This window comes from Cebus imitator, unplaced genomic scaffold (assembly GCF_001604975.1).
Source record: "Cebus imitator isolate Cc_AM_T3 unplaced genomic scaffold, Cebus_imitator-1.0 Scaffold83, whole genome shotgun sequence".
Lineage (NCBI taxonomy): Eukaryota > Metazoa > Chordata > Mammalia > Primates > Cebidae > Cebus > Cebus imitator.
In genome coordinates, this window is record NW_016107398.1 from 6,877,452 (window position 1) to 6,890,663 (window position 13,212).

The 13,212-nt window shown below is 34.8% G+C and overlaps 1 protein-coding gene across 7 annotated transcripts in view; it reads left to right on the forward strand.

Moving 5' to 3' along the window:
* FUT8 (fucosyltransferase 8) overlaps positions 1-13,212 on the forward strand; it is a 320,765-nt gene that overhangs the window by 200,700 nt on the left and 106,853 nt on the right. For 6 of the 7 annotated variants that reach the window (XM_017534019.2, XM_017534018.2, XM_037740462.1 and 3 more), the window contains 2 exons: positions 7,775-7,890; positions 8,008-8,170. In XM_017534019.2, coding sequence (XP_017389508.1) covers positions 7,775-7,890; positions 8,008-8,170 — 279 coding nt within the window. Of the gene's footprint in view, positions 1-7,774; positions 7,891-8,007; positions 8,171-8,910; positions 9,013-13,212 lie in introns of all 7 variants that reach the window. The other variant, XM_037740465.1, reaches the window with a different exon arrangement.

Here is a 13,212-nt window from a genome sequence, read left to right on the forward strand (position 1 = left end):
CCTAGATTTTGATTCAGATGTTTTATGAATATTTGTAAAACTCGTATAAAAATGCTTGAACTTAAAGTTTTAGAAAATTCAATAGATTTTTGACCAGTGATAAAATTGCTATAAATTATTGAGTTCATTTGTAGTTTAATTCCTCTAGAAATTACTTTTTTCATGTTTTTAAAGCAAGTACCTGCAAATATTCATAGTATTTTTTGATAAGTTTAAAAATTCTTTATCTGTGTTTATGATTCTCTTTTCTTTCCTAATATTGTTTACTTGTACCTAGGTTCTTTTTCTTAATTAAGGCCTTTATTCTTTCTAATATTCATGGCATAATTGTTGAAAGTGTTTAAGAAAAGCAACCTGTTTTACATGAATTATTAAATACATTTTTGATGAGAAAAGTTTAATTTCTCAGAGAGCTGTGTAATCATTCCATTTAGGCTGCAACTCACTATTTTTTCATATTCTGACTGCAAAACAGTAATGTACTGGTATTCATATTATGTTTTATATGCATTGCATTCCTTTAGAATGGGGCTAATGTTTGGGTATTAGAAGGATACCTTCTTGTTTGAATAAAGATTTTCATCGAATTTTTATTGGGGAGAATAATTTTTGAAATATACATCAAATCTCAGAAAAACCTAACATGTAAGCATCCTTAAAGGTTTTTAAAATAGGAATGAGGATCATCTACAGGAAATCCTAATGATTACCTGTTTCATGTTTTGTGATGTAAGCAGTGAACCAGGCCAGCCTATATATCTAGTGCTGCAGCAACACAGTCCACCTTTCTTGTATTTACCTAATAACTAATGTTTAGCATCTTTTAGTGTGCTTAATTCTTCTTTGTCTTTTTTGTTCAAACATTTGTTTAAATCTTTTTGCTTATGAGCTTTTTTTTTCTCCCCTGATGATTTGGTTCTTTATGTAGTCTGGATACAAGTTCTTTAACAGATGTAGGATTTAAAAATATTTTCTTGGCTGGGCACGTTGGCTCATGCCTGTAATCCCAGCACTTTGGGAGGCCGAGGCGGATGGATCACCTGAGGCCAGGAGTTCAAGACCAGCCTGGCCAACATGGCGAAACCCTGTCTCTACTAAAAATACAAAAATTAGCTGGGCATGGTGGCACGTGCCTGTAGTCCAGCTACTTAGGAGGCTGAGATGGAAGAATCACTTGCACTGGGGAAGTGCAGGTTGTGAGCTGAGGTCACGCCAGAGCCAAGGTCACGCCATTGCACTCCAGCCTAGGTGATAGAATGTCTCCAAAAAAAAAAAAAAGGACTTTCTTGTACTCTGTGTCTATTTAAAAGAAGAGCTTTTAATGTTAGTGAAATCCAGTTTATCATTTTTTCTTTTATGGATCATACCTTTCTGTCATATCTAAGATAATTTTGCTGAACTGAGGGTCAGAAAGGTATATTTCTTGTTTTCCTCTTGTTGTAAAAACTGTCCTTTGCTAAATTATCTTTGTGACTTCATTAAAAAAAATTAATTGAGTGTCCATTTATGTGTGGGCCTATTCCTGGACTTCTCTGTTTCATTATGCTCTTTGTTATCTATTTTTATACCAGTACCTCACTGTCTTGATTATTGTATATAGTTTTATAATAGGTGTTTAAAAATTTTTTTATTTTTAAAATTTTTGTTCATTCGTTCATTCAATCATTCAGACACCAACTCAAGCCAGATATAATAGGCCTTGATATCAGATGGTGTTTGCCCTTTAGTTTTACCTTTTTCTGATTTGTATTGAGTATTTTAGATGTTCGTATTTCTATATGAATTTTAGAACTGGCCTGTCAGTTTCTAAACAAATTCAGTGTTGTTTTATAATTTTAAATTCATAAGTCATGCCCATCTTTTGCCAGATTGATACTTAATTTTTTTCATTTTTTGGTGCTATTGGAACTAATATGTGGTTTTAAATATGAATTTCCAATATTTTTTTGCTAGAATATAGAAATACAATTAAATTTTGTATGTTGATGTTATATTCTGCAACCTTGTTAAACACCATTAGATTTTCAACATAGATTATCATGTCATGTGAGTAAGGATAGCTTTGCTTCTTTCAATCCAACTTGAATGCCTTTGTTTCTTTTTCTTGCCTTACTCCACTGGCTAGAATTTCCAATACAGTGGTGAATAGAAGTGGTGAGAGAGGACATCCTTGTTTTGTTTCTGATCTGAGAGGAAATATATTTATGCTTTCACCATTAACCTGTGGTGTTAACAGTAAGTTTTTAATAGATGCTTGATATCAGGTTGAGGAAATTTTCTTAATTTCCTAGTTTCTGACCCTTTTTTTTTTTTTTTTTTTTTTTGAGACAGTTTCGCCCTTGTTCCCCAGGCTGGAGTGCAATGGGACAATCTCTGCTCACCACAACCTCTGCCTCCTGGGTTCAAGCGATTCTTCTGCCTCAGTCTCCCGAGTAGCTGGAATTACAGGCATGTGCCACCATGCCTGGCTAATTTTGTATTTTTAGTAGAGATGAGGTTTCTCTGTGTTGGTCAGACTGGTCTTGAACTCCCAACCTCAGGTGATCTGCCTGTCTTGGCCTCCCTAAGTGCGGGGATTATAGGCATGAGCCACCGCACCCGACTGTTTCTGACATTTTTTATCAAGAATTTACATTAGACTTTTGTTAAGTTCTTTTTCTGAATCTATTCAGATAATGTGATTTGTAAAATTTTGTTTATAGGAAGAATTACATTGATTTAGTTTTTGATGCTAAGCCAGTCTTGCATTTCTAGGATAAACCTTAATTAATCATGATTTACTATCTACATTACATATGGTTGGGTTTAGTTTGCTAAAATTTTTTAGAATTTTTATATCTGTGTTCATGAGAGATACTGTTCTGCAATTTGTTTTTTGTTTTTTTTTAACAATATCTTTCTCTGGTTTTGATATCTGGATAATGCTAGCTTTATTGAATGAGTTGGGAAGTATTCCCCTTCTGTTTCCTGTTCAGTGTGGCTAGAATAGGGTTTGGAAAACTATGATTCATGGGTCAAATCCTACCAACCACCTCTTTTTTTCATGGCTAGCAAGCTAAGATTGATTTTACATTTTTAAGTTGTTACATTTTAAATGTTTTATATATGTATCTAAGTAATAGCCTTGATTTTGCTTGCTGGCCCGTAAAACCGAAAATATTTGTTAGGAAAAAGTTTGACAATTTAATTGGTTTTTTTTTTTTTTAAAGAACCATTTTCATTGATTTTTATCTGTTTTACTTTTCCTCCATTTCATTGATATTCTCTCTGATCTTTATTACTTTGTTTCTTCCACTTAATTGAAATTTCATTTGCTCTTTTTTCTTAGTTTCTTAGGTAGAAGCTACAATTATAATCTGCAGTAAATCTGATTCTTTATATTTTTCATTTCAGACATCACAGTTTTCATCTCTAATAGTTCTATTTGGGTATCTATTTAAAAAAAATATTTTTTTGAGGCAATCTTGCTCTGTCACCCAGTCAGGAGTGCAGAGGCATGATCTTGGCTCACTGCAACCTCTGCCTCTTGGGTTCAAGCGAGTCTCTTGCCTTAGCCTCCCAAGTAACTGGGATTACAGATATGCGCCACCACACCCAGCTAATTTTTGTATTTTTCATAGAGACAAGGTTTTACGATGTTGGCCAGGCTAGTCTCTAACTCCTGACCTCAGGTGACCTGCCCACCTCAGCCTCCCAAAGTGCTGGGATTACAGGCATGAGCCACTGCGCCTGCCCTATTTATTAAAATTTTAACATCTTTTTAATATCTTCCCTGTCTCTAACTTTTGAACATATGAAATACAGTCGTAATAACTGTTACATCTATACTGATTCTAACATCTGTGTCAGTTTTAAGTTGGTTTTGATAGATTGATTTTACTCCTCTTTATGGGTTGACTTTTCTTGTTTTTTTTGCAAGCCTGGTAACTTTTGTGGATTCCGGACATCATGAATTTTACCTTGTTTGTTACTAGAAGCTTTTGTATAATTTACTAATATTCTTAAATTTTGTTCTGGGATATAGTTATTTAAAAATAACTGGATCCTATTTTGTTTTTTAAGAATTTTTAAGCAGGACCTAAGCAATGTTTGGTCTGGGGCACATTTCCCTACTATTGAGGCGAAATCCTTCTGAGCATTTTACCCAGTGCCCCAGAAATTACCGTTTTCTAGTTTGGCTGGTGTTATCAGGAACTGTTTCTAGCTAATCTGTATGAATCCCAGGTACTACTTCCTCTAATCCTTTTAGAGAGTTCTTTCCCCAGCCTGAGTAGTTCCTTACGTGTGTGCTAAGTACTCTGCTGATTCTCAAGTGGTACCTTTGCAGATTTCTGGAGTTCTCTCTCCTCTACAGTTCTCTGTTATTCATACTCTTTCCTGGTCTTTTTAGACTCTTAGCTCCATTTCTTCAACTCATTGAATATACTGGCTCCATCTGCATTTCCCCTCCATATACTGTGGTCTGGAAACTCTCTGAATGCAGTAAGATGGGACAGTCATAGGGCTGTCATCATTTGTTTTCCTTCTCTCATGATGACTGCCCTTTGTTGCCTGATTACAGCTTCATTTGATCATTGTTTAATATATCTCATCTGGATTTTGAGTTGTTTCAGGCAGGATGGTAAATGCCTTGGCCAGAAGTGGAAATCTTAGATAATGTATATCTTTAGCATGTTGAATATAATAAGGAAGCATTCTGTTCCCTAAGTATTCAAAAAAGAGACTGTTCATGCATATTGACTCTTTTCTGGATGCAGTTTGGAAAGAATAGTTCTCCTGTATTTTTTTTAGAGTGATTTTTTTCCTAGTACTTTTCTTTATGTACACTTTTTTTCCCCACAGTTGGATTAGATTATTAGGTGATATAGATTACTAATGCCATTATGTTTTATTGTAATTAAATTGGAAATCTTCGAGGAAATCTACTGAAAAGATTGTATGCTATTTTTTATGGCTGTTTTGCCTCTTGTATTCATTCCACCAGTATTTGAAGAAATGACATAAAAAGGAGAACCGAGACATAATCTTTCTATTGTTAATATTTCTATCATTAAAATATATTCTGAAAAAGGACACACCTGTCCTATGGTATATTGCTGTCAAAATAAATCCCAAGAGATTGAAGTTTTATTCAGTTTTCAAATTGTTTCCTAGAAACCAGCCACCTAATTCAGAAAGAGATTAAGCCAAGTCTTAGAAACATAACTTTTAAAACCTATATACCAGACATGCCTCATTTGTGAATGTACGTGTGCTCATAAATTGGGTAATTGTGCACCAACTACTGTATTCATTTTATTATTATTCACTTTGCGCTTATACAAATGAAGCCTTTTTCATTGATATTCTGTAGCCTCGGAAATTCATGATTGGAGGATGGTTACTTTTTATGTTCCTGTTCAATGTTAATGAATACCATTTTATAGGAAATTATAAAATGTCTCCAGTTACTTTGGTATAGCTGTAACAATAGCTAGTTTATTAAGCATGTATTCTGAAGTAGTAGAGGTAATTGACAGTTAATTTGGCTTCATCAGGTTATATAAAAAATGTTAGAAAAGCTATAAAAAACCTTTTGTGTCAAGAGTATTTGTATCAAAGGCTATGTTGGCTGGGTGCAGTGCCTCATGCCTGTAATCCCAGCACTTTGGGAGGCTGAGGTGGGTGGATCACTTGAGGCCAGCAGTTTGAGACCAGCCTGGCCAATCCAATGAAACCCCGTCTCTACCAAAATTCTAAAAAAAATTAGCCAAGTGTGGTAGTACATGCCATCATGACCATCTGCTCAGGTGGGTGAGGCACAAGAATCATATGAACACTGGAGGCAGAGGTTGTGGTGAGCCAAGATCACATCACTATACTCCAGCCTGGGCGACAAAGCAAGACTGTCTCAAAAAATAAATAAATAAATGAAAAATAAAGACTATGTTGACATATGAATTTAAATGCTGCCAATTATCATTTAAAAATTAAATTCTCTTAAACTGTGATTTTAAGAATAGATAGCCCAGACTTTTTGAGATTACAGCTCATCTCTAAAATGACAAAGCTCAGATATAATAGTAGCCTTCATAAAATTTATTGCCCAACACTGTGCTAAGTACCTTTACAGATATTTCCTCGTTTAAATAGACTTTGAAAGAAAAATCAACGATTTGATCTTAGGACAATTTTGCAAAGGGATCCATATATGTGTGTATTAATTTCCTATTGCTGCTTTGACAAATACAACAAATTTTATGGCTTAAAACAGCATAAAATTACTATCTTACAGTTTTGGAGGCCAGAGATCTCAAATGAGTTTCACTGACTGAAACCAAGGTGTCAGGAGGGCTGGATTCCCTAGAGAAGCTCTAGGAGAGGATCTAGGGTTTTTTGTTTGTTCATTTGTTTGCCTTTTCCAGTTTCTAAAAATGTGTTCCTTGCTCATGGCCGCTTCTTCTCTCTTCAGAGCTAACAGCCACGTAACACATAACCTTTTCCTCTTCTGTAGTAAAATCTTCCTCTAACTTCTTCTTATGAAGACACTTGTTATTACAAAATTGCCCACCTAGATAATCCAATTTCAAAATCCTTAATTATGTACATATTCAGAGCTTCTTTTGCCATGAAGTAATATTCACGGGTGTCGTGGATTATGTTATGGATATCTTTGGGAGACCTTTGTTTAGCCTAACACAAAATTGTATTATGTACATCAAAGTGGAGTATAGTATATTTCGAAAAGTCATATAAAAACAAAACATGTTAGGAACAAGCACAGTTTGGAATTAAGTTGAACAGAGAGGTTGACAATATAAGTAAAAGATCTTGGATTGCTGTTCTGTGCTCCAAAATTTTATATTATTGACTGATTTTTTTGTTGTTGCTGATAGAAATGAGTAAGACAGTAATCTTCCATTTTTTTATTTTTATTTTTTTGAGACAGGGTTTTTTACTCTGCTGCCTACACTGGAATCCAGTGAGATTATCATAGTTCACTGCAACCTTAAACTCCTGGGTTCAAACCGCCCTCCTGCCTCAGCTGGGACTACAGGCACACACCACCATGTGCCCAGCTAGTGTTTTTATTTTTTGTAACGATGGGGGATTGCTGTGTTGCCCAGGCTGGCCATGAACTCCTGTGCTCAAGTGATCCTTCTACCTGGGCCGTCCAAAGTGCTGGGATTACAGGCATGTGCTACTACACTTGGCCCATTTTTTTTTTTTTTCCAGTATGTTTCATCTGCTCTTGTCTTTCTTTTTTCTATATAAAACTAATACTTAGTACTTTAAGGTCACGAATTGAAAGACAGATTTATATAATCTGATATTGTAATTAATTTAGAAATAACATTATATTTGATGTTTGAGCATATCCTTAGACACATGTTCAGATATACTTCCTTATTTCTTTTAAGCCTTTTCTTTACTTTTTCCTTCACTTTTCTTACTCCTAACCACTAATGAAGAATTGACCACTTTGCCAGTGATGGTGATACTCTAAGTAATGGAATGAAAGATTTTAGGAAAAAGTTCTAGAGGTTTGTTGACTCCTAGAAGATCATAGATTTCTGAGGTAGATTATTATTTTCTATTTTTGTTTATCATTTCATTGTCCATTTCATTGGTTAATCATATACCTTTGAAGAGAAAATTCCGTTTGGTACTTCTTTTGTGCAATATGGTTCAACAGCTTATAGAATTTACAGTATAAATGTTTTAGTAAAGTGAGTTTCTATTTTGTTTTACAGTTTAAAAGCTAAATGTTTACATTTTCTTTCCTGAACTATAGGATACCAGAAGGCCCCATTGATCAGGGGCCAGCTACGGGAAGAGTACGTGTTTTAGAAGAACAGCTTGTTAAGGCCAAAGAACAGATTGAAAACTACAAGAAACAGACCAGAAATGGTAGGTGTTTATACATTGTTTTTCCCTCCTCAGTATATGGGCTTTAGCACAAGTAATTGAAAGTTTCCTTTTATCAAAATGTTGGAAATGCTACAACTGTCTATTCTTTGACTGCAGGCCTGGGGAAGGATCATGAAATCCTGAGGAGGAGGATTGAAAATGGAGCTAAAGAGCTCTGGTTTTTCCTACAGAGTGAATTGAAGAAATTAAAGAACTTAGAAGGAAATGAACTCCAAAGACATGCAGATGAATTTCTTTTGGATTTAGGACATCATGAAAGGTACTATTCTCCTTTCACATTTTATTTGGGCTTTAGAAAAGATTATAGTCCAAGAATGAGAAACAGACTTGTTAATCCTTCTGTTGAGTGGTAAATATTAATAGTACCTACAGTGTTTAAGAAAAGAGTACCTGAGGTCCCAAAGGATGGTAATTGCCAAGTGCAGTTTATCAACCAAAATATACCACCAGAAAGTGTTAATTAAAATGTATTTCTAGAAATCTTTACATTCTAAATAAATTCTGAAGGTAGTGATGCCAGCCAACAATACATTAAAATATCTTTCTATAAATGTTCTTTATATATAATCAGTATTTGAATTGGAGTGTGCAGTTTTGCTTTGTGGTACATTGGAACTCATACTAAGTGAGTCTGAAGGTTACATTTCTAATGTAAACATTAAAAACTTTAAAATAGCAAAATTTTTTAAAGGATTTCTAATGATAGGTTAACAGGTTGTTTTTTTTTTTTGTTTGTTTGTTTTCTTTAAATAAAAAGGAACATTCTGTTCACTGTTCTTTAATTTAGTTGCTGGAAAGAAGAACCTGAGATCTGCCTGGTTAAAGCTGTTTCTTCTGTATACTACACATTGCTAAATAATATGAAGTTTATCTTGCACAGAAAGGAAAATGTTTTGTTGCTGTTGTGTTCATACAGAACAAAATATATCTCAAAATCATTATAAATACAGTGAAATTGTCTTTAGGCCTATTATATTTAAAAGTCTAGGTTCCCAGTAGGATTCCGATGGCAATTACTGTCTCATTAGTGAACAATAAAAGAAAAATTGTTGTATTAGCACAATTGACTACTGTGAAGAGGAAAAGAATTACCCCATACAAGTAAGAGATTTCATATTTTTTAACATCAGCAGCAATATTATAATGATTTTGAAAAATTGCTGGGTTGTTTTAGGTGAAATTGTAAATAAAAATCTATCTTTTTATTGGAATCATTTTATCATTAATGAATTTATAGAAGTATGATAGCATGGATTTCAAGGTGCAGTGAATTATTAGGCCACACATTAGGCAGAATCTTTTATATATTTTGCCCAGCTTTCAATCAGGCCATACTTAATCCACTAAACCAAAGGCTGACTAATTCTGTCCTTAATATTTCTCTACCCTAAAGCTGATTCTAGGCACCAGGCTTCCCTTAAATGGAATTTTGTGCTTGTGTTCTTTGCTTATCACAGTTTTGTAGGGAAATTCATATCTGAAGAGGATTTGACTTGGGTAGACTATGCCGTATGTAAAAGGGAATTTTGGCCATTGACTTCTGATGGAATGTTTAATTTTAAGATTTAAGTAATTGGGCCAGGCACCGTGGCTCACACCTGTAAGTCCAACGCTTTGGGAGGTTGAGATAGGCAGATCTCTTGAGGTCAGGAGTTTGAGACCAGCCTGGCCAACATGGCGAAACCGATTCTCTACTAAAAATACAAAAATTAGCCAGGCATGGTGGCGCATGCCTGTGATCCCAGCTATTCAGGAGGCTGAGGCACGAGAATCACTTGAACCTGGGAGCCAGAGGTTGCAGTGAGTGGAGATCGTACCACTGTACTCCAGCCTGGGTGACAGAGCAAGACTCTCTCTCAGGCGAAAAAAAAAAGGATTTGACTTGTTAAATAACTTGAGACTTTAATTTTCTGTTTTATTTTTAAAGTAAAATAATTCTTTTACACTTTAAAAAGAATTTTTTTTTATTTTTTAGAGGTGGAGGTCTCTCTTTTTTTGTTGTTTTTGTTTTTGTTTTTTTAGACAGAGTCTCGCTCGTCAGGCTGGAGTGCTGTGGTGCGATCTCGGCTCAATGCAGCCTCCGGAGGTGGAGGTCTTTCTATGTTACCCAGGCCAGTCTCAAATTCCTGGTCTCTAGCGATCTTCCTTCCTCAGCCTCCTGAGTAGCTGGAATTACAGGCGTGGGCTACTGTGTCCAGCTAAATTGAAATAATTATTTAAGGAATTATTTTGTAAATATTAATATAATTTGTACATGTAACTTGCATATGTTTTGTGACCATATGTACAAATGAAAAGTGAATATAATAAATGGGCCCCTGAGAAACTGATATAAATCAATTTTCCATTTTGTATTTGTTGAATTCCGTATTAAATGTATTATGATTCCTTACAGTGCCTTTTATTTTATGCTAAATAACGGTATTTCACTGAAAACAAAAAAGGTACCCAAGTCAGTTTGTTTTTCTGTCTTAAACAGAAATGACAGTGAACCTGGGACGAAACATCACAGGGTAGTAATTTAACTCCAGGAAGACAGATTAGAATATGGTAATACAAATAATGAACAAAACACAACCAAACATTAGAAAAATAACCCTTAAACTGATGAATGTACAAATAGAAAGGATTTTTATTATTTATATAGAATATACCCTTTTACTGACCATTTTCAGGATTCTTAAGTATAAGAATTAAAATCAAAACAAACTTTTATGTTTGCCTCTGGTAATTTTTATATGACACAAAAGTCCACTTTATTTTTACATTGGTTCAAACTATAGTGTATAGGTTTCTAAGTCTGTAGTTGTGACTACAATGAGGCTGCCACCTGGGTTTGGGTCTGCCTTCTTAAAACAGCCCTCCTGAGTCTTGGGCTCTATAAGGGTTTTGCAGCCTTCTACCTGGGTTAGAAGATTATTAAGATATTATTGCACTTGAGTAGTTCCTTGTGGGAACCCCTGATGTGTAGCCAAATTTGACAGAGTGTAGGTACCCTGGGCACTTAGTACTTGCGACGGCATCTGAAGTAGGGTGTAGCATTATGGAACTGAGAGGTCCACACTAATTCTGGGTAGTTGATGTCAATACCTAGCTGGTGTCCACAGAGATTTGGAGAATTACCTAATGTGGAAAACCCCACATTTGGTGTCAAAAGTGTCCTGTGATTAAAAACAGATCATAATAGTAGTAGTAATACTCAGTGATGCTAAAGTTGCTGGTCTTTGAGAACTACAACTATAGACTCCCTCTTTCTCTTTGTGAGTTCACCACTGATGCCTGTTTCCTGGTAAAAATCACATTTCTGTATAGGTTAGTGACCCATCAGTGAGCTGTGGGGAAGACTCCTCTCCTTTGTTGCCCCATTGATGCTGTTTCCTGATAATCAGGGCACCATTTTTCTCTTGTGGAATGTGGCTCATGTTCATTACTTGTATTACCAGGCATTAAAATGCAGCCTGGGGGCCAAATATTGTAAGTTTGAATCTGAGATTCAACTCACCTGAGATTTTTAGCAAAACACTATTTATTTACCTGATTGGCCTTGATAGCTAATAACTAATAGAGCCTAATCTCTGTCTGCAACCACAGTTGGGTAATCAACTGGTAGTAATTAGTAATATTATTGGGCTTTTAGAAGCTTTTACAGGCTTCTTAAGAATTTATAGGTGTTAATGGTGTAATAAATTTAGGGTAGCATGTTAATTATTACCTGCTATATTGATCTCAAGTATTAGCGTCTCTAGATTTTTAAATGATGATTTCCTTCCAGTGATTGCATATGACCATTCTTCCCAGTAACACAGTTAAATATACTTGTAGGTTTTGAGATCATTGATCATGAATTGACCCTAGCCTACCTCTTTGCAATAGACAGAAATAAGCTGTTAAGGGAAAATATTTTTGCCATTGTGGTTTTATTATTTACATAGTATTGTAGGTTCAGTGCTTGGATTTATGGCAGTTTAGATGTGTACCTCAACCTCCAAGCATATCATGGAGTCTTGTTTTATCAACCTTTCAGGCCGATGCAGAGACACACTTAATCACTGTTGCTCTGATTCTTTTTGTCATCTTCATATTGCCAGATACCAGTTTATGAAAATGATACCAAAGCTGCTTCTTACTGCTTTTTAAATTACCACAATTATTATTTTTTAATTTATTCACTTTATTATTTTTACCAAGTCCTGTTTATGGTAATTTCTAACAATTATTAAACTTCTAACTAAAGTACAGGAGATGAGCCATTTTTCAACTGTGTTTACTGAAACTATTGAAAAACAATCCAATAAAGTAGCAATCTCCTCTCCCCTACCTAGTTTGCATCATCTTGTTATCAGTAATATATAAAGCAGCTTTGCTAAGACTAAATGGTGTTCTCCAAATGGTGAGTGATACTTATGAAATTATGCTGATTTGCTAATGTACAATAAGACATTGTGGGGGATTCTGTAACAAAGGAAATGACTTTGACTCATATAAGGGGTATAGGGGGAAAGATTGGTAGGTTTATAACTTACAGATTTTTTTAACTTTCTGATCATAGTTGTTGTTGCCCAATAGCTTGTATTTTCGTTCTCCTTGGAAGGTCCAAGAATTGATATTCCCACTCTTGAAAAGTTAAGTTTGGTGAACCTTCAAACGTTCTATTCTTTGTATTTTATTTCATACACACACAAACACACAGGAGAAGATAGAGAGGGAGGGATGAAGGAAGATCTTACTAAGGTCTTGGAGATGTGATTTGATTGAGACTTACATTAAGCTGGAATGTGGATATTGTTTCTTAAGTTTTCAATTTATTTGAACAAAATGTTTGTGTATGATTGTCTTTCTTCTAAGGAATCCAAACTTATTTTCAAGTGGTGCTAGAACATTCATTCTAATATTCATGTGCAAAGGGATACATTTTCTTATGATGTCATCCTTATTCTGCTCATCACTTAATCTCTATCAGCCAGATCACTATCTTCATCTCCTGTATCACTATTCTTCATCTCCTGTAATAGAACTGTGCCTTCTAAAATAAAGTTTGCATTACAGGAAGAATCTCCAGGTGGAAAAGAGTGTTTTTCTTCTAGTGGCCCTAATTCTGTTTTGCTTCCTCCTACCACACATGTGACTTCCAAAGTTAAGAATGATTTTGACATTAAAAACTATCACGTACTAAGGATTTCTTACATGCCAGTCACTATAATAAAGGTTCTGCATTCATTATGTCATTTCGTTAGCACAGTAGTCCTACAACATACACATTATTTGTTCTTTCTTTCTTTTTTTTTTTTTTTTTTTTTTTTT